Below are 21,833 nucleotides of genomic sequence, written 5' to 3'. Positions count from 1 at the left end.
ACTAAAACTTTTTAGGCAAATAAAACACTGTGCTCTGAGCAATGTTGGGTAGTCTGCAAAGCAACAGAGCTGGTTCCAGTTAGAGCACATCAAACTGTAGCGTCATGTATTTTGAATTAGTAGTAGCACAAATTTTGGTGTTCAATAAATATATTCTGTTAATATGGAATATGTTTGATTCTGTACTTGTTTGAGAATGGTTTGAACTGGCTTCGGTTCCATGTTGCAGCTTTGGAATTGATTCAGATTTTCTGCAGTACTGATTGCAGTGGTCTGGCCCATGACTTTGCTTTTGTGAGATGTCATATGCACAGCAGTTCTCAGTGGGTGTATGGCATCCTTCATTCCTGCTCAGGACAGCATAGCGGAAACTGAGCAGTCAAGAGTGAACAAGATAAAGAAAGACCAGGATCAGTGCAGTAAGAGAATTGTGTATGAATGAGCCAAGACCCGGGTTCACCTTGAGATATTTGTGCTGTTAACAGTGGATGCCACAGATGAGACTGTGATAGGTAATTATGCTAAGAGACATTCAGACAAATAATTCAATGATTCTTCTCTTTTCTTCTTGGAAACGTAAAACTAAAACAGTGTACATCCTTTTGTCAGTTTGGTATTGTCTTTTTTGCAGGCAGTCTGGTTTGTTATACTGGAGCTCTGTTGTGTATGTGCATTTTTGGGAAAATAGCTCACAACTTGATACATTCAGTCTTTTTTTTAATAGTTCTCCACTGGAATGTTGGTTTACATGTGCATCATCGCAACCTTGTGTGGAGCTGTGTTTGACAAGGTTGCACTTAAAGCTAGATTATATCTGCTGAGGTTCTGGTCCTTTAAGAATCAGGCAGCCACTGCAGTTAGATAGGAAGTTAATTTGAATGTTGTTGGAGAGAGTCTTCTTTAGAGACTGATGGGAAGGAATCTGAATATAGATGGAACATTCCTGAATTCACTTGTGGTTTCATAACATGATTTTCTGACTCTTTAAAAATCAGGACACCATCTGATAAATCCAGAGAGGGATCCCTCTGCTCTTATATCAATACTTATTTCAGAACGATATGTTAGACAGACGTCAGAAAAGTGACAAGCCAAATATTTTTAAAGCATGTCACTGCTGATGGTCAAATTGGCAAATTGATTCTAAAGAGCATTCAAAGAAAGCAAAAACAATGTCTGAATTTTCTCACATCAAGCATCAATAGCTCCTATGAAGTTTATGTACATGTTCGTGAAGATCGTTGGTTACATTTCATTTAGATGACATAAATTTGTAAGGATTTATGCGTTTAGATATAACAGTAGAAATCATTCAGTAGTGTCTGGAACCTGGTGATTACACTTTAAAGGAACACTGAGTTTGGAGCTGACATTTAGATAAGAGAAGTAGAGAGAGAGGTGGAGAATAAATGTTTTCACACAGCTGAACAGTGGCAGTGATGGTTCACAGATTTATTTCTTGCCATACATTTCAATGATCACAGCTTTCTGTGCATGTTTTAGTGTTTCTCCTGCAGCACAGGAATCCCCACCTCATTGGTGGAAATCTAGGAAAGAAAACTGTCCAGGAACACAACAGCATGCTTGTTTTCATTTTCAGGTGGACATACAAAACAAGTAAGATAAAGTTAGTAAATTAAGATTTATTCTTGTTTTATGACTCAGTAGTTAAAAAAAAAAATAAATAAATAAAATTATTTTTTGTTTTCCTTAATGTATGGTGCAAATTGTCAGCTTTTGTAGGTTTGTGACACTGGCTGAGAGACTGGCCCTTCATCTGAATAGAAAGCATTTTTGGCTGCTGTGCAGCTGTGATTATGCCATCCAGACACATAATCTTGATTTGCTTCAGGAAGGACTGCCTTTCACTGGCTCCTTTGGTACACGTTGCTCTAAACAAACATTTCCAGAATCATTTCAGCTGGTCTTTTCAAAGCCATGTGAAGCTGCCTCGTTCCTCTTAGAAGAAGAGGATGCTGCCCCAAAGTTGCTGTCGCTGAGGGGCAACTCACTTCCCACCAAAGTGTCACTTAAAGACATGTTGCTTACTCCCTGTATCTGAATTTCACTGTCTTCTCTGGATTGCCAGATGGATTTTCTGTATTAGCAAAAATTTTTGCTAACAGTAACATAGAGGTGAAAAATCTTAGTTTTAGATATTCTTCTTCTGCGTTATCTGAGAACTGTTCCAATAAGGCCAAACAATGACTTCTAGAATTAAAAGAGTTCAAGATTCAGAGGAAAGTAATTGCTTGGAAAGATGTGGTTTTGTCCTCTCTTCTCCAGGGCTTTGCTCTCTCAGTTCTAGGAAGCAGGCAGATGGGTTCCGGCTGCTGCTCTTTTGTGTCTGTTCTATTATTTCACTCCTGGATGTGCCTATGTGGAAGGGCAAGCCAAAATTTTTTGCAGAATCAAGGCATGAAGCCATATATTGTGTTACAACGCTGCAGAAACCCTACAAGTACGTAGGGTGGATTTCTTTATTTTTACTTTTTGTAAGTTGCATGGAATAATCCTGTCAAAACAGCATCTGCTTTGTGTAGATGCCAGCTCAGCACTGTGGTAGCTGTGTGGCTTTGGAACTGGAGTGTGGCTCACTGTCTGTTTCATTGTTCTCAGGTTCTTCTCTTAGTTGTGAAGCAGATCTTTCCAGATTTTGAGTTCATGTGGCTGGTGGAAGAAGCAAAAAAGAATCTGCCTTTGGAATTGGATTTCCTCAATGAGGGCAGAAATGCTGAAAAGGTTGCTCAGATGCTGAAGAACTTTGACTTCCTGAAGGTGAGGGAATATGTGTTCCCATGTATGTATGTGCATTAGTAGTCTCACTTTACATCCCTCATGCATCTTGTTCGTCACCTGGAGGAACTGTATGGAGGGAGAGTGGTGTTCAGTCCTTTTGTGTTCTTCCTAGATTGCTCTGCTGATATGGACCACAAAACTAGAATGAAGCTGAGGATGTCAAGAAGGGTTGGGTGTACTGTGTGTATATTTCAGGAGGAAACATGTTTGTGTGTATCTTTCCTCCTTCAAAACAGTATATTCTTTCTCTGGAAGTAGGCATACACTGTGCATACGCATCCATGGCTGATGCGTTCCTGTTACCTTCATTCACAAACAAAACTGCACCCGTAGTGCTTCTGCTGTGTACATCCTGGAAATACCCAGGTATGCTCAAGTGCTTGTAGTCCTGTGGCCACAGTCACTGACATAACTGCATTTGCACATACCCAGTGACTGCAAAAAGACCCTATTCTTTTGGACCCTCCTGCATGCAGACATTAACACAAGGTTTTGATCTCCTGTTTATGCAGAAGTCCCAAGATGAAAGTGGTAGATGTCTGAATTGAATTGAGTTTTTGTTAGCCTTCACAGACCTATGTGTCCATTTTCTCCTTGCTTCCTCCATGCAAAGGCTACAATTCCATGTCACCAGGTTTGGGGCAGACCTTTTGAAGCTCAGTGGCAGCAAGTGGCTTTTCCGGAAACACAGATAGCTAAAAGGTGCCAGGGCTACAGAAGGCCAAAGGCCAATGATTTTGCTGGGTGGGCACTTACCAAAAGTGATGTACCTTGGTGAGCTGTATTCGTTGCAGCTGTAACTAGGAGACTGTGAAGTAAATCCCCATGGAGACGGCCAATCACTTTCGTGCTGGGTTAAGGAGCTATCATGATATCAATATGTGTAACAATAACAAATGGCTCGAGATGGCTAAATAATGGATCCTCCCGTCTGACCTGCCAATTCAGAGACGTGTTCATCACCCAAAGGCAACAGAAGAATCGGGCTCTTGTATCATTAATTTTCCTAAACACGCAAGAAAGCCAAGAAGTGGATTTTGTGCTGTGAACCTGGTTGAGCTTTTAAAGCCAGAGATAAATTGTTTCCATGTGCTAGCATTACACCCAAGCATCTGTGAGCAATTAAAAAAAAATCACTGAAGAATTCATCTGTGAGTGAGAGAGGTATTTCCAAGAACATAGATGGTTCTTCATAAGCCCTTTGTCTTGCTCCTGTAAATCTTGAGACAAGAATGAGTGTCATCTGAAATGATCTAAGGCGGTGAGGATTTGTGAGTCTAGGAGGCAAACCACAGCATCTAGAGGGACTCAGGGACTTCTCGTTTTGGAGTTTGCTTGCTTGCTCATGAATCTAACTCTGTAAAGAGTGGACATCCAGATAAGCTGGGCAGCTTGCTGTATGGGACTTATGTGGTAGGATTTTGGTCTGAGGAGAGCTGTAGTGTTTGGGTTGGAAGGGACCTTTATGATCACCTATTTCCAACCCTCTTATAGTCAGGGACACCTCCCTCTAAACCATGTTTCTCAAAGCCCTATTCAGCCTGGCCTTGAATGCTTCCAGGGAACGGTCATCCACAACCTTGCTGGGCAGGAGGTTTGATAGAGCCTAGGATACCACTTGATGACTTTTAAAGATCCCTTCCAACTCGGACAATTCTATGATTCTATGAACCAGGGGCACAGTAATGGGGATAGATGGAGCTCTCTTATGTCCTTGATAAAATGTACCTCTCTGATTTCTCCTGTGTGTGAAGATAAATATGGACAGCTTGAGACACCGGAAGCGCAATGATGTGAGGAATATCTGAAGGGGACTTCAGTAATATCACTCTTTTGACAGTGGAAGCTTCAGCACAGAAAGCTGAAGAGACTGAAGAGACCCAGTCATAGAGACCGGGAATGGGGGAGCCTGCCTGAGTTAAGACTTCTGTTATACTATGTCACTGCATCCCTGTGTGACACAGAACCTCCTACTTAGACCTCATTCAGTCTGATTCACTGCAGATTGAATGAAAAGTGCTTTGACATTTTACACTCGTTACCGTGTCACACTGGCAATAAGATAGTTAAGGGTATCCCAGGGTTTCTATGACAAGCCCTTTATTTGTGACACTTGATTTTTCTCCCAGTTTGATTGCAGATGGCCTAAGTACGTGGGGTTTGTCAGCTCAAATGCGCTCGTTTTCCAAGGAGCACTGCTGATATGCAATTTATGACGATGGCTTATTCTTTCTAGAACTCCATAAGTGAGCCTTGTGTGTAGTGAAGGAGATCCTGTCTAAAGGCACCAAGTGAGTGATTCAGAAACTTGCAATTGGTACTGAGCAAGCCAGTTGTAGGAGCTGTGAAACAGATAAAGAAGAGGTATCAGACAGTAGTGGGTGTGGGAAGAGGTCAAAATCTCATAGAGTGGTGCCTGAAATGTTCTGCAAGCAGGCTCTTCTACTGTTGTATTGGTGTGTTGTTCTTGCACATGTTAAGCTGTCCTAGGGAAGAGACCTGCAGTGCCATTAGATGGATTTACTCTGTCGTGTTTGGGAAAAAATAAGTCCTTATTTCAACCTCCTGCTTTTTCACTCCTTTTCTGAACTGTATGTGATATGTTCTCCTTCCTTTCCCCAGCCTGTTGTTTGACCAAAGCCTATTCCCTTTTCAGGTCCCCAGAATCTATTGGGAGCTCTCAACAAGGCGTGTTCTTCTCATGGAGTTCATGGAAGGGGGACAGGTGAATGACAAGGCATACATGGAGAAGAATGGCATTGATGTCAATGAGGTATTTTTTCAGCTGCCTCTGAGCTGGGCATATGGGCAATGTTAGACCATTGCTGATAGGCCAGGAAGGGAAGGAAAGGGAGCATATACAGGTATGAAGAGAGTAATCAATCTGAAAGATCTCAGTTCTTCTGCTTTTGGAAACGTATGTAATCTCTTTTGGGAACACTATTCTACTGCTACTACAGCTAGAGAGATCTTCAGAGTGATAACCATGCTTTTACATTGTGCACACCAAAGTTCCAACATGACGGTTCCTGTTATCCTAACAGAGCAGCTTCAGCTTCTGATTTTTTTGTCTCTCTTCTTCCTCTCTCTTTCTTCTGCATTAACTTTCTCTTGGGCAAGTACAAATTCTAGGCTTTGTGTGATCATAGTTACTAGAGTGACTTGACCCATGGTGTTTTGCATAATATTCTGCTGTGTGTTGTTCAGTTCTGCTTTCCAAAATCTTCCTCTTTCTTTTGAATGTAACTCAATACAGTTTTCTTTTTGTTTCTTGGTCTTATACTGCTGTGTAATTTTCCTGCCTCTCATTATTGTGCTCATCTGGAGCACAAGTCTTATGAGGAATGGCTCAGGGAGCTGGGATTGTTTAGCCTGGAGAAGAGGAGGCTCAGGGGAGACCTCATTGCACTCTACAACTTCCTGAAGGGAGGCTTTGATGAGGAGGCACTTGGCCTCTTCTGCCAGGCAACAAACAGGACCTGAGGAAATGATCACAAGTTGTATCAGATGAGGTTTAGACTGGACATAAGAAGGAACTTTTTCTCTCAGAGAGTGGTCAGGCACTGGAATGGCTGCCCAGGGAGGTGGTGGAGTCGCCATCCCTGACAGTGTTCAAGAAGCATCTGGATAGGGAGCTAGGAGATATGGATTAGGGGTTTTCTGTAGGTATGGTAAAGGGAAGATGGTTGGACTAGATGATCTTGTAGGTCCTCTCCAACCTTGTGATTCTATGACTCTATGATTAGACAGCTGCTAGATTTTATCCCTGGGGAAGCCACGTTTCTCTGATGGGTATGATAATTTGTGTGGCGTTAAATTGGAAGATTTGGATTCTCTGTGGCTAAGTGATTCTTGAGGAAACAAGGCATTACTTGCAAGAAAGCTAAGGTGCCTGAGGAAAGAGTTTTGGGCCAGTCAACATGTGAAAAACCACCTCTCTTGGTCAGTGAATGCTGACTGAGGCAGTGCTTTTTGCCTTTCTTATTGTGCCCTATTCATGAATCTCAAAGCTACACTTGGTTGATTGGCTATTAAAGGGCTAACAAAATCAATTCTGCTTAATCTGTCCATCCACTTAATTCTCACATCTGAATGCTTCCTCTCTCTCTCCTCTTCTTCCTCTCTGCTTCCTCTTTCTATCTATGGCAAAGTCCTTGTGACATTGGTTAAGATATACCAAAGATGTTTCAGGGGAAGGGAAAAGTGAGTTTGGTATGCCTCACAAAGAGAGAATGCTATATATATCTTCTCAGTTGCTTCTCTGAGTCACCATGATATCAGAAAGATTTCTGGTGGAGGACTAAGCAACCTGCCTTTTTCTTTGTATAGAACACTTCTTTCTCTGCTCTTGCACCCAGCAGAAGCCAATAAATTATTTTCTAGTAACTACTGCAGGAAAAGACAGGGACCTTTTCTTGTTTTTCTGCTGAAATACAGGAAAGAAAATTCAAAGGTTAAAGTAGACTCTGAGTCTCTCTTTCCATTCTACTTATGATGAACAAGTCAAGGTCAATGGACAATAGTGAATGACTTTCTCTTCTCTGAAAGATGTCTGATCAATTTTCATTAAAGAGGCTTCTTGAATGACTTACTTGTATATAATGCAGTCTGTCTTCTTTCACATCTCCTTCAGGAAGCATTTGGAACATTTTGGTCATTAGATTTTCTCCTCACTCCCATCAGGGAGTCAGAGAAATGATTGTCAGCTGATCAGAGGTAGACACAATTCTCTGTGTCTATTTTGTGCTGATAATCTTCCTTTATATTTACTGAGGTAGGTTCCTGTATGATGCATCTGGTCTGTAGAGCATCATTGTATGACTCAGAAGAACATGATAGCTGGTGGACTTCTGTGTCATCTGAAATTTTAAAAGCCTAGTTCGACTGCAGAACAACCAGTCAGCTCCATTCTCCCAGACAAAACAACTGGTCAAAAGTGAGTTGTTTCTTTGAGCAAATATATCTTACGTAAGTCCTTTTTTTCTGCTATACAGGCAAAGGTCAAATCTAGCCCACAGCACTTAGATACAAAACTAAGTATTTTGCAATATCCAGCCTCACAGTAGTCAGAAATGATCATTTTGATGCCTTAGCAGGAGGACTCTTGAACAGTATTTACATTCACGTTATGAGCAGGGCTTCCTCAAAGTTCTTGGACAGCAGATCCATTCTGAGACTGCTGTCATCAGCCCAGCAGATCTTCTTGAGACTGTAGTTGCTTGAATTTTTTCAAACTTCTGGAGGTAGCGAAGTTCTCTGGAGAAGCCCAGGGAAGTGCATTCTTGGCAATCTTCCGGGGTTTCTCCAGCCAGCCAGGGTGGAAAACTCAATGGCTTCAGCTTTTCAATAGGTTATTTTTCTGGGAGTATATGTCAAAATCAAGTACAGAAGAAGCTGTTTTCATTTTTTTTTCTAACTTTCAGGGGCCTTTGCTTTTATAGAAGAGATTTAGAGTGAAAATTGAGCTCTTGTTTTTATTCACCCACCCCTTTGGAAAGGTTGTTTTGTGATGTTCCATACAGCAATGAAACCACGTATTTTACTGTTCTGTAAAAATGCAATTATAAAAAAAGTTCTCAACAGATTTTTACTATGGCAAAGTATAGGCCACAGAGGTTTCAGGTAGTCTTTCAGGTGTGTGATGTTACTCATCTCAGTGGTAGAATCACAGTTTTTCTGCCAACTGTTTCAGTACCTGTCCTGAGCTGTTCTTCCTTTCTTTCTCACCCCGCCCCTCCAAATTAATGATTATCTTATGCTGATTGCCAATAAAGTAATAGTACAAAAGAGAGGGCATAAGTCCTGTCAGAAACATATGATGAGATATAAGGTCTGTTACCATGGCCACAATAAGATGAGGTAGGAACTGTGTGAGGTGCAGCAGATGGGGACAGATATGACCAGAATCCAGTATTGGCTGCTGCTGTTGATGCTTTGGGTAAGGAACTGCATGGCATGGTGGCAAAATGAGCAAAAGGCAGCAAGCACTGAAAGGAACATGAGGAGGGTGGACAACAAAAGTTCCAAAACTATGATGTGATTTATATACCAGTTTTTGCTTTCAAAAGATGCATTAGTTCTCCATATACCACTTCAATCTGTTTATCAACTCTTCTATCATCTTACTCCATTTTGTTTTACTGAGCAGAGAAAGAGAAGTCTTCAATAAGCAGGATTTCTCTTTTGTGACAACGCAGCCTTGAAATCAAGCTGAGCTTCTCTTTTCTAAATGGAAAAGATCCCTGAGGTGAAAGCTCCCTTCAAACCAGGTTACTGACATTTACTTAATACCGTCTGTAGCAGGATTATCATTAAAGCTGCCCAAGAGCACATTAATCTCTCTGGATCCATCCAAGCGCTGGACTGTAATGGCATTTAATCAGAGAAGGCTTTGATTTCTAAAGACAAGTGCAAACACTGAAATATCTGCCTGTGTAACAGTTACTTATTCATGTGCAAGTGTAGCAGAGGATGAGAATGCAGGATATTGACAGTGGGGTGGAAGGCTGAAGAGGGAAGTTATGAAGAAATAAGCTGGTATGAATTTGAGAGAAGTCCAGGCCATAGCAGGGTTGAAAAAGGCACCACTTGGAAACTGAGTCATTCTTGTCTCAGGACATTATTTACATTCTTGCTTGGGAAGATACATTTGATGGATTTTAGTAGAGCAGAGAAGGAAGGAAGAGTCTGTGGAGCTCTCTCAGCACATTTGTAGCATACTGTATACCAGAGAGAATGGAGCAGAGCACGAACTTCTAAAGATCCAAGTGGCACAAATGCCTCTTTTGCACCCATTCTGATTTTATCTGATCAATTTAGAAAGATTTTGTCCATGTACAAATCTTGATGTTATCTTGGTTCTGCTGCATAGGTGTCCACCCTGTCCATCCTTTTAGACTCCTAAATATCTAAAAGCCTATTTTAGCAGAGGCTGCTGGGTCAGAAGGTTGTTAATGAAGATGCTGAACAAGATTGGACTAATCACCAGCCCCTGGAGAACATCACTAGTTACAGGCCTCCAGACAGACTCTGCTCTGCTGATGAGCTATGCCAATCAGCCATTTGTCAGTCTACCTCACCATGCACTCATATGTCCCACACTTTTTAAGTTTGATTACAAGCATGTTGTGGGAGATGATGTTGGACACCTTGCTGAAGTCAAGGTACACAACATCCACAACCCCCACCAACCCTGTTGGTGATGACATCATAGTAGGCAAACAGGTTTGTCAGACATGATTTACGCTTGGTGAATCCATGTTGACTACTCCTAATAACCTTCTCTTCTAATTGCTTGGAGGAGGTGTTAGGTGTTCCCTATGATTGCTGTGGCTTACATTTGAGTCAGAGAAAGGAAATGGTGTTGTGTGTTTCAGCTTGCTAAGAGCTTGTTCACGGTCTGTGGATGATTCAGAAGTCAGTGTTTTGTCCAGCTGAGAAGTGAGAGCAAACAGCTAAAGTACTTAAGATGAGCTACCGTGTGCAATTATTGCCATCTGTCACCCCATCCTTTGTGGATTTCTGCTTCCTTCAGTTACTTAATAGAATCCTTTCTGCAACAGTATCTATTAGTCTGATAAAGAGCCCAACTACCTTCAGTTAGTTAACAGCTTTGCAACTTAAAATATGCTTTTAGTGTGGAGTTTACCCTTCTGCCCAGGGGCAGGAGCTGCTGTCTCGAAGCTGCCAAAATTTAAGTGGGATTTCCTCTACTGGAATCCCTTTGTCAATGCAAGTGTGGAAAACTCTCATGTCTCAAGTACTTGTGCTTATAAAACTCGAGTGTTAGATGAAATGGAGCATGGAGTTCCTGGGGAAAATGGTTATTCTTGCGCCTGCTGATTTAATCCAGGGAGATGCAAAAGACACCACATAAAGAGTTAAATTACATACAAACCTTTCTCTCATTGAAAATCAGTCTCAATCATCAGTGTAAATCGAGTGTATATGGCTCAAGAATCTCAACAAGATGCTTTACATTAAATCCAAGGAAACACAACTACATTTGAAGCCAAGTCAGTGAACCCCTTAGCTATTTGAGGTCTGGCAAATATGCAAGTAACAATTAGATAAACACCAACCAATCTTTTTTGTAGAAACTTACCAAGTTAATCCCTCAGTTTCCTGGCCAGGTAAGTCTGAATAATTCTCTCCACTTATGTGCTATGGAAGATAGCACAAGAGTGAGGAAGATGGTCAAGAGAGAGGTTAGGGCATGCTAGATGTACACCCCTTGAGTCCTAAAAACTACTCCCGTTTCTTAATGACAACTTATGTGTCCAGCAGTGCATGGTGATGGTATTGGATTACAGAGCACCGTGTTCAGATCCTCACAACTGCATCATGAAAGACAAAGTGTGAAATAGGATCTCTTGTGTGTGAGCATCCTAATCTTCTGTGGAAAGGAGCCATTTCAGAGCAGAGACAAAAAGCAGGCTCCAAATTGTAGCTATTCTCCATCCACACCCTTTGCTAATTTGACACCAGTTTAATTGGGCAGGATTGTCCTGGCAGGATTAAGCAAACCTGTAGATGATGGCCATAATAGCAACAGCAAAAGAAAGCAAAAACCCAATACACACTTCAATCCAATTAACCTTCGATTAAGGTTCCAAAATCAATGCTATTCTTTTGGCCTGAGGAGGTAATATTGAGCCCTGAGAAATGAGCTGCACAACGACCTTTACTTTTAATGAGATCAATAGAAGTTAGTGTCGCCATCTCTTAAAATAATTGGCAAATATTACAGCCAAATTAAGGCCAGAGACTAGTATCTGCTCCTGATCTAAAGAGACAGTCACAAATGGAGGTGGGACAGGAAAGGATAATGCCCTATGAGGCAGTGTGGGTCTTATCAGGGCAGGGACTGCTCTACAGTGACCATGTCACAAGATTTTTTATCTTTGCCCTTCATCTTCGTGTCAGTTGGCGCCATGGAGCCAGGACCTCTGCAGCTTGGTCAGGAGGCCAGGAGAGTGTCAGTGACTTCTGCTGGGTGCCACTAGCCAGTTGGTTGCATTGCAGCGGCCAATGAACGTGATGTGTGTGCCATCTTGTTACTAGGGAGGATATACATAGGCTTAAATTTGCACTCACTTTTTTTCTTGATTATTATGCATATTTCCCTAGTATTTGTAAGGGTATTTATTCGTGATGAGCAATGGTGAACAACAGTGTTGTTGTTGTTCTGTCAGCTGGGTGTGCTGTTTTGTTAAGGTGTAGGTTACTTACAGGGGCTGGCGTGTGACTGGAGTTTCGCTGCGATGGAGCTATATGCAAGGGGATATATAATACAAGTTCATCAAGTAGTGGGAAACATGAAGATAGCATGCTGTCTATACTTTCCAAATTGTCACCTGTAGTCCAGCAGTGCTGGTTAATTCTGGTGGCAGCAAAGCTTCAAAGCTATGTGTATGTACAAGAAGAAATACATCGCTGCTGCTATCTATGCAGTTGTGCAGCTTGAGGTCCTCTGAATTAGGTGACAGAAATGCAGTAGGTGTACTTGCTAAAGCACTTGGTGTGCTATGTATGAGTCAGATAACAAGGTAAGGTGGGGAAGCCACAAAGTCGGTAGGAAATGGATAGAGGCAGTTGTGGAAAAATATTACTATAGCTGAGCTTTGTGAGGTTTGCCCTTCACACAGATTTTATTAGTAATTTCAGTAATGACCTTGACATGAGCAGAACTTTCTGAAGGAGGTTGCAGATGGCGCTAATTTGGGAGGTTCTGTCGCTATAGAAAAGGATTAAAGTAGCAATAGCACTTGGAGGCCTTGAGGACTGAAGTGATAGAAAGGGATAAAAATGAGAAATACCGAGTGAAAAGCCATACTCTTAAAACTAATGAGAAGAGTTTCTTAAAAATGTTGGGAGTTCATCAAAGGAAAGTGACATATTAGAATTAAATTCAGGATATTACTCAGTTGGCAGAGTGCATGTTTCCAGTATGATGTGACTGTGTTAAAGGTAGGTTGACTCCTTCAACACATCAGATAAAGGGACATTCTGCAGAAATGGGGCTGTATTCATTCTGTAATTATGCTAATGATTATTGTTTTGGTAAGCACACTGTAGGGGGAGAGGACAAGTTAAACTCAAGGAATCTGATGGGAAAGGAAGCAGTGGACATAAACTGGATGTGATTGAAATTAGTCTCACATTTTGAGGAAATCCTTGATGTCTGTACTGCATTCTTATTTTCTTCTGTACTGGCTTGTAACTTAAGCAGGACAGTTTGTGACACTTGGCATCCTTGTTATATTGTGCCCATAAAATGAACATTCCATGCTTAGTTTGTGAAAGAAATACCTTAAGTCTGGTTGGTGCACATATATCTGTCACTCCATCCTTTTTGATGGAGGTTTGGACTCTCCTTTTTGTCATCTGCATAGGTTACTCTGTAAGTAATGTGTCTATTTCCATGGAAAGCACAACAAATACAAAGAACACATTAGCACTGTTTCATAGAACAAAGTCTCAGCAGCAAATCAGTTTTTTTCAGCACAGTCACCGCTAGTAATGATACATTTTTGCCAGTGATGAAGAAGAGCGTGCATGCTGTGCTTGTAAAAATCTGCACCATCTTCCACATCACTGTGCTCACATCCACTATTTCAGCTCCATAAATGTTAAGCGAGTGTCAATGGATGTCACTTTTCCTTCATAAACTTTCCTGTCCAGCACCATTTTGTCAGACTGCCCCTCTGCTGCCATCTGTTGCCCAGCAGCAACACATAACAGAATATAGGTAGGAAGGTTCAACCTCCTACTGCCATACCACCGACATCTGCCTCTGACATCATAGGCCAGCATAGCAAAGCCAGAGGCATTAATTTTGGAGCAGTCCTCATACAGTTTACTTATTCCTCAGCTACATTTTTCTGTTTCAAAAAAGAAAGCAATGAATTGAAAATGTGCAGCTTGCCTGACACAGTGTAATGATCACATCACGTATTGTGGTGATGGGAGGTTGCATTTTGTGTTGGCTGGTGAATACACAGGCTCACTTGGTGCCTATAGTCATCGTGTTCTGCTGTGGCACAGGTGGACAAGTTGAACTTCTTTTAAGCAGTAACATACCTTCTGGCAATAGGCAAGGACATGCTTCTGGCCCGAGCCAGAGTCTGGTGTTGTCTTGATGTATCAAGCTCAGCTCTGCTTGCTGACAAGCATAGTTGTTTTTCTTATATGTTATGCCTGAATTTTCCCATTCTTAGTTACACCCTTTTTTTTTTAACCTGGTTGCATTTCTTGTAGCACATTCAGCACTACAAGTGCCTCTGTTTCTTTGGTATTCAAACCTTTAAAAATTGTTTTGTTGAGTGCTTCTCCCCTGCTATTCCTTAGCCAACTTCAGAATCTTCAGCTATTTTAATCCTTTTCCTAAGTAAATTCCTCCTGCATGCACGCTGCTCATTTATTTGCTTTCTGTAAACTCATTCCGTGTTGTCTGAATCTCTGTTAATGAGATGTCTTGAAGTGAATGCAGGATTCCAAGGGTGATTTTATTTATTTATTTATTTTACTACATTCAGTAGAGCAAAGCTGGGAGACCCTGGCAATTATAAGGACCTCATGCTGAATGACAATCAGGGAGAGGAATGATGACCTCTCCTGTCATAACAAAATGTCTCTGTGTGTTTACTTTGGTTTTGCTACTGTAAATCATTGCAACCTTTTGTCTAATTTGCTCTGCACCTTCACCCCAAGGTCTCACGCAGCCTAAATGCATGCTGAATTCCCCTCTTCACCAGAGTAGAGGTTTTCATGTGTTTGTTTTCTCATTTCACCTGACTGCATTCTTCCAGAATGAATTCCTTATAGGTTATTTATCCAGTGGCGTTTTCAGTAAGAGTGCACTGAAGGCCAATAGTGATGGAGTACTGTACTAGAGAAAGCAAAACAGGGGTCAGCATGTATAGGAAATTTGATGGCTTAGATGACAGATTCTTCCAATTGTTTTTCCACAAGTGTTTTAAGTACCTTATTCCCATGTATATTCAAAAATCACACCTTGCCCAGGTCCCCTTTCACCGTTCCTTTGGGGATGTAGAAGTAGAAAGCTGGGGAACTGGGAAAAACAAGATTCAGGGATTTTTTAAGGCATGGAAGCACACAGCAATGGTAGGATGACTTAAACAGGTTTTCTGTGCTGCTTCATCTGCGCAGACATCATAAATCCATTTAGTGTGGGACAGAAGAAAGGAAGAGGGAAAGTGGGGACTGGTGTGATGGAGAGAGGGCAGAGGGAGCCCACATTTGCTCTAGTAAGCAGATAGTCTGAATCTCCTTCCACCCATTCACTTTTCGTTCCTGCTATCATTCATGGGTGGAAACATGAGTCTTCCTACAACCCCTCTCGGCAGCTTCTTCCATGCCTTCACTGTTGATGTTCGTCCACCTATATCTTCCATCTCATTTTCCTCCTACTTACCAGAAACCCTATAACCCTATTCATACCTACAGATGTTTTCTCTCTTTTCTTTTTTTTTTTTTTTTTTTTTTCTTATGCCAAAATAACCTCTGACTCCACAAACATCTTCATGATACCCCCTGTGTGGATCCTTCCCTAAACACCCTTGATCACTTTGCAGTTGATGACAGCATAAGGACATTGGCTTGTGCCAACCCTTTGGTCCTGCAGAGTCATACAGGGACTGCTCCTGTCCCTGGCAGGCACCCTGCTGTGGGTGGCACTGTGTGATCAGCTCCTCTTTCATCACAGATCTCTCGCAACCTGGGGAAACTCTACAGTGAAATGATCTTTGTGAATGGCTTTGTCCATTGTGACCCGCACCCAGGCAATGTGCTGGTGAAGAAGTGCCCAGACTCTGGCAAGGCCTACATTATCCTCCTGGACCATGGGCTATACCAGGTATGTAACTGGGGGGGTTTGTAGGGATCTGCAGGCCTCCCTTGAATATCAGGCTGGAAGATCATAACCAGCTACACTGTTGCTCCTTGAAGCCTGTATGAATTAATTTTTTCTATTTCTCCTGTGACTCTCCAAGGAAACTTCCTGTCTCTGACACAGACGCTAAGGCATGGCTGGGGGACACGGTTTTCCTCCTCCTCCATCCTTCTCTGTGGGCTTCTGAGGGGCTATGTCTTTCTCCTCAGGTGCTGAGCGAATCATTCCGCATGGACTACTGCCGCCTTTGGCAGGCCCTTATCAAGGCTGACATGAAGAGGGTGCAGAAGTACAGCCGGCGGCTCGGGGCAGGGGATTTGTACCCTCTCTTTGCCTGCATGCTCACTGCCAGGTCCTGGGAGTCTGTCAACAGGGGAATTGACCAGTCACCAGTCTCAGCCAGCGAGGTAGGACCCATGGGCCCTTCCATACTGGGAGTCCTTCCTTCTTCTTGGGTACCTTCCCTTGCTTTAACCACTTGCATTGCTGGTACCACAGTGGTACTGGGCAACCCTTGGCAGCTCCACAGCAAATTCTATATTGACAGCTGAGCTGGAAAAAGCGAGGAATCTTTCTGCAGTGTGTTTTATAGTGGCTGAACTTAATTTCCCGGTTTTGCTTATCATGGGCTGCTTAAATTTTGTGTAATATTTTAATGGGTAAGTGTTCACCAGTTCTGGGAAGGCAAATCAGCCTTTTCTTGAAAAGAAGTGTTTAATGCAGCTGTGCAGGCAACCAACAAGGAGGATAGGATGAGGCAGAGGAGACATAAAGGCTTAGTGGGAAGAAGACATGAGAAGGATAATGCATTATCACTATTCATGTAAATGACTATCAGCACTGATACAAACTCCTAAAAACCCTTGGAAATTACCTCCCAATCAGAAAACCTATTAACTTGAAGTCAAGGTTGCTTAACTGCAGGTTCTGTCAACTCAATCACTACAAATCTCAGAAATTGCCACTTACATTCTCCCCCCTCTTTCCTATCTGCACATGCTGGGATCCTTCTCACACCTCCTAGCACTCGTTACATGCACACAATGCCTTAAGAATAGTAGCAGCCCCTGCCAGCTGTGCTTTTTTTTAGAGGTGAGCATATACTGATGTGATTTCCATGTTTGTAGGGAGAAACATGCTGCATTCTATGCTTTGTTCTTATCTGCACGCATTTGTTTTAGATAGGATGAAAATAATTTAAGTAGCATTAAAATATTGTTTTCTTAAATTCTCTTCTGGAAATTCCTTTGGGTTGGCATTTCATTTTGATGGATGTGGCTGAATTTGCTCTGCTGGCTTGCTGTTATGCACAGTAATGAGTAGGCCAGATACCTTGGGTAAAGGGGCACCCCTGGTAACTTGATTGCTTCCTAACTAAGTTAATTTTGTGCATATTAGAAATAATTTAATGACTGTTTAGCAGATCTTTGCTTAGTCTGCTGAGTTCTAAAGCTGGTAGCTCCAGAAAAAAATTTAGAGGCACCAAAGTGAGCCAACACAGTACTTAATTCAAGGCCAGTGTTGAATCTGAGCTAGTAAGCGTTGTTTATCCTAAACTGGCTTATGTAAGTTATGCTAGAGATATAACCATGGCCACATGGTGCCTTGTGGGCTAACTAACTTTGTCAGAACTGGATTGCTTTTATGGAGCCAGCTCTCTTGCCTCTGCCTAAATGACACAATTAATGCTGAAACCGGATAATCCTGTAGCAGATAATGGGGAGCTGAGCAGATTTACTGTGGCATTAGGAAATGAGCTGCTGTTTGCCTTAGTTTAGAGGTGAATTTGAAAGTTTATATCAGCAGGGAAAGCCAATTGGCTCTTGTAGGCAAGTGCCACCAGCTAGGAGCTTGTGAGAGTGTGTGTGAGGATGGATTGACTGGAGAACAATCTGTGAGACAAGTAAACCCTTCTGATACAAAATCTTAGCTGCAGTCCTATGTCCAGTCTGGGGCACTGCCCCTGGAGGAAGGTTTGATGGAGCTTGAGAGAGGCCAGTGGGAAGCTTAGGACTGGTGGTCAAGCAGATCTATTTCAGGAGGTAAGTAAGTCAGGGTAGAAGCAGTCTAGAAAAGTGGAGATTGAGAATATATGTGTGTGATTTCAGTCTGTTAAAGACTGCTGCAAACAGGACAGGAAGTAATGAGAATAACATTCAGCTAAGAAGATTTGGGTAAGAACATAAGAAAAGCCAGATCTAATGGGAACGGTAGGGAGATACTGTGCAGTGGTCTGTGGGGGGTGCTGGTCACATCGTTGGAGAGTTTTAAGGGCAGGCTGAGCAAATGTGTGAGGTTTGCTATAGGTGTAGTTGTTCATGCCTTAAGCCAAGGCAGGCAGCTGACTGCTCAGGGTGGCTGCTAGCTCTATCTCATCAGATTTTATGATTGTCTTTTGCTGCATCCTGCAGCCATCTCTGTGCTTGCAGCCAAGGGGCTTTTCTCAGGTCCTGTGGCATAGCTCATTTCTTCCTCCATGCACAGACTTCACTCCTGACAGAAAATGACAGTTCTGATGACAGATCATGTGGCTGCTTTGTGATGTGTACAAACAGCTGGAGCTAAAAATAAAAAGAAAGAGAAAACAAAACCTCTTTGTGGAAGATAAAGTACCCTCTGCTGCGGTGCTGGTGAGGATAATGAATATCAGCAGAGAATTTTCTTCCAACAAATAGTGGAAAGAAACATTCAACATTTAGGAGAACTAAGCATCTTCTTGCTGAAGCTTTGTGTGTTGGTCAGTGATAGAGTCAGGACATCATTTATAATTTATTTGTCAACACCAAAGCAACCATGGTGGTGCTTGAGCTAGATACACCTCTGACCATCACGGCCTGCATGCTGCTTTTGTGTGGGTTTTTTCTTCTGTATTGAGTCTAAAATTCACAAAAGTTGAGTGTGAGGTTCCATATCATGAAGTATGTTCACACCATCCCTCATTTGACAGGAGACGGTGTTTTTAGCAATCCTTTCCCTTCCTTACAAAGGATCCTCTTTCTCTTTAAGAAGTCATTTACTGCCCTCTGCATCTGTCCTGTTGGATTCTGGCTATTTCAGGTGTTTCAGGGACTTTTTTGGGGGGTTTACTGATTCATGTCATGGGCTCTGTAGGAAGAGGTAAGAGCACAGTGTATATAGAATCAGATCTACCATTCTGTCCTACTGGAGTGATGGTGGAGCTGTTAGATGTAAGAAGCAGAAAGCCCTAAGCAGAGGACTGACTGTCTTACGTGCTGAACAACCAGCCTGGTTGTTCTTGAAGTACGTCCACCTTCCCAAGTGGTCTTGTGGTACCTGGAGCTCTGCTAGCATTGGGTCTGTTGGAGTGAGACTCAGTGAGAAAGCTGTAAGGCTGATAATCAGATATGATTGCTGTGGGCTGCTTGGGTGAAGAACTGAGATAGAAGCAAATTCTTTGTTCTCCTGAGAGTCTGGTAATGTTGTCAGTGAGGAGAAGGGGCCTTATCTCATTGAAGGGCGGGTGGGATATAGCAAGAGTGATTTGTGCCTATGCCGTGTGTACTTGGGACAGCCAGATGTCTGCAGCTGAACAGCAGGAAGAGCTCCTTAGTACCTGGCCTAGAGTCATAGTCTGGTAAAATGCTGCCTCCTTCTTCCAAATCTCAGCTGTGTCTAGACATGGGTTTCCTTTGCACTCTCAGCTTTTCTATCCTTTCTTCCTGACATGACCTGGCTGTGAATGCAGGATGTGGAGATCCGGTCCAACGCTGCTACTTACCTACCCCAGATCACCCAGCTCCTCAACAATGTCCCCCGCCAGATGCTGCTGCTGCTAAAGACCAATGACTTGTTAAGGGGAATTGAGTCAGCTCTGCACACACGGGCCAGTGCCAGTTCCTTCCTCAACATGTCTCGCTGCTGCATCAGAGCTGTGTCCACGTAAGTCTCTTCTCCAGACACCAGAGCCCAGACACAGAGCAGCCTCCAGATATGGAGGGCTGGCTGCTCTCTGATGCCCAAGGGGGATCCCAGGGCCAACAGGCCAAGGGACTGGTCTGATAGAAAATATGTGAGCAAACAATGTGTCAGGATTGCTGGACTGCTATGAATGTGCAGCCATTGAAGGCTGCAGGGTTACACACCTGTCCCTGTTGAAGTGAAGCTGGGCATGGAGGATGCCATGACCTGGGCTCACTGTGTGCAGCACAAAGGAAACTGAGCTTGCTCAGAAGCAGGCTGTCTCTTCTGCCAGATTTGTGCAAGAAAAGGAGATCCCAATTCCTCAGGAGCTTCTGTTTGGAGAAAATTTGTATTCCTAGGAGATGTGACAGCTGGTGATTATCTAGGAGTGGGACAGTTGACTCCCCTGGGGAAGGGTTGGTTGTACAGAAGGAAATGGCAGGATAGGCCATCTTCCTGTTGGGCTGTGTCTTGCTGGATCTAATGCAGCTGTTTCTCTCATTTTAGGTATCAGAGGAGCAAAAGTCATTCACTTTACAGGAGGATACACATCTCACTCACAGAAGCACTGAGTCTGTGGCAAATCAACTTGTATGAACTCTTCCTGTGGCTGAAAGGGTCTCGTCTGGGGAACTGGATTGTTGTTTTCCTGAGTCGGATGCACCATTCCATGTAACTGATATGAACTGGTGGGAGAGGCTCAAGTGTTCCTGCTGTCACGTCTACTCTCCATGGCACATTTGCCTTTATGACTGTTTCTGTCTGTTCTGTGGGCTATTCTTGGGCCTTGCTCCTTGTGACATGCTGCATTGTCTTTGCTTACAGAATTAGCTTTCTCTGTGGCAGCAAGAGGTGGAGTAGGTATGAGGGTACTGCTGCTTTATAGCTTAGGAAAGGAAGGTGTGGTATACTGTGTGTCAGGAAAGGCATAGTACTTTCTTTCCCCATTTGAGCTGGGGAAATTCCACATAGATTCCAGTGCTACTGCACTGGAAGCAAAAGAATTTTCTAGGCTCTTTCTTAAACAATCTTACAAAATCTGAGAGAATCACTGCCCTGCCTAAAATACCCCAAAACATTTATTTGACCTTCAAAAAGAGAGGTTCCATCGCTTTAAATTCCATTATGATTTATTTTAATTATTGCAGAGTCTCCCTAGTCTAACCTCTGCTCAAATGTGCAGAGAGTTTCACAGAGAGAAGTGAGATCTTGTGGAGAGCTGCCACTATGGCTTTTACTTCCAGCACTAGGACACCCTGATCATGAGAGCAATGGACTGGAACCCTGGCTTCCTGAGGTTCATCTCTTGTTTTGTCAGCAAGTGCCTGTGTGGTTTTGGACTTTTCCAGTCCTGTTTCCATGTGTTTGGAATGAAGAAGGAGACAGTGGAACTACCTTTTTTTCTAAATTCAGGGAAAGCAAGAGGAAGGACAACTCAGGACTCTGAAGCTGCTGGTAATGTGTGTGTACTGTACAGGTGCTGCCACACAACAAAATAAATGTGTTGCATCAAAAACATTTGTAGGAAAGATGCCATGCTCTGTACTCAGGATGATATTGTGACCTCTAACCTCAGACCTGTCTACATTTTTCCATGAAGTGATGCAAGGCAGTGCTTGTTAACTCCAAGGCAAATGAAATGCCATCTTGGTCCTTCCTCTGCTCAATAGGTTTGTTCCATGTCCAGATCCTTTGCTGTTGCATCAAGTATGTTGGGATGGAGTGGAGGAGTGGATACCGTCCCCCTGTTAGGACACACCACTCCTGGCCACCCAAATCCATACCATGCCTGCCTCGTCCCTGTCTGCAGAAGTGTGGTGCAGCACATCTGTGAGACGTCACCATCCCCATGGTGCACATTGAGCATTTTGCCTTGTCATTGCCTGTGACATTTCTCTGCTCTTGCCTCAGATGAAAACCTGCCACTTGCTCGGTGGTGCAAGTGACAGGTCTGATGGCTCTCACTGCAGCTGTGGGATGGTTACCAAGAAGTCTTGCCCAGAGGTATCTCTTAAGTCGATCCTAGGAGATGTCCCCACTGCTTACAAGGATTCCTCCAGCCAGCAAGATGGAGGTGGCTGCTGAGGTCATTTCAGCTATTTCACCAGCTGTCTTGGTGAAAAAGGGGCTCCATTCTGAGTACCAAAGATGGAATGGGAATTTTCTTTCACTGCCAGCAAGCTTGTTCAGGTTCAGCTGA

The 21,833-nt window shown here is 42.9% G+C and overlaps 1 protein-coding gene across 10 annotated transcripts in view; it reads left to right on the top strand.

The window, feature by feature from the left end:
* Nucleotides 1-21,159, top strand: part of ADCK1 (aarF domain containing kinase 1) — an 80,330-nt gene extending 59,171 nt beyond the window's left edge. For all 10 annotated transcript variants that reach the window (XM_072337066.1, XM_072337065.1, XM_072337063.1 and 7 more), the window contains exons 6-11: nt 2,620-2,778; nt 5,456-5,572; nt 15,527-15,676; nt 15,922-16,119; nt 19,419-19,612; nt 20,141-21,159. In XM_072337066.1, the coding sequence (XP_072193167.1) occupies nt 2,620-2,778; nt 5,456-5,572; nt 15,527-15,676; nt 15,922-16,119; nt 19,419-19,612; nt 20,141-20,309 (987 nt within the window). In that variant the 3' untranslated portion in view covers nt 20,310-21,159. The remainder of the gene's footprint in view (nt 1-2,619; nt 2,779-5,455; nt 5,573-15,526; nt 15,677-15,921; nt 16,120-19,418; nt 19,613-20,140) is intronic.
* Nucleotides 21,160-21,833: the final 674 nt, after the last annotated feature.

Source organism: Excalfactoria chinensis, chromosome 5, assembly GCF_039878825.1.
Source record: "Excalfactoria chinensis isolate bCotChi1 chromosome 5, bCotChi1.hap2, whole genome shotgun sequence".
Taxonomy (NCBI): domain Eukaryota; kingdom Metazoa; phylum Chordata; class Aves; order Galliformes; family Phasianidae; genus Excalfactoria; species Excalfactoria chinensis.
The sequence above is the reverse complement of the archived record's forward strand: the minus strand, read 5'-3'. Positions and strand labels throughout refer to the sequence as shown.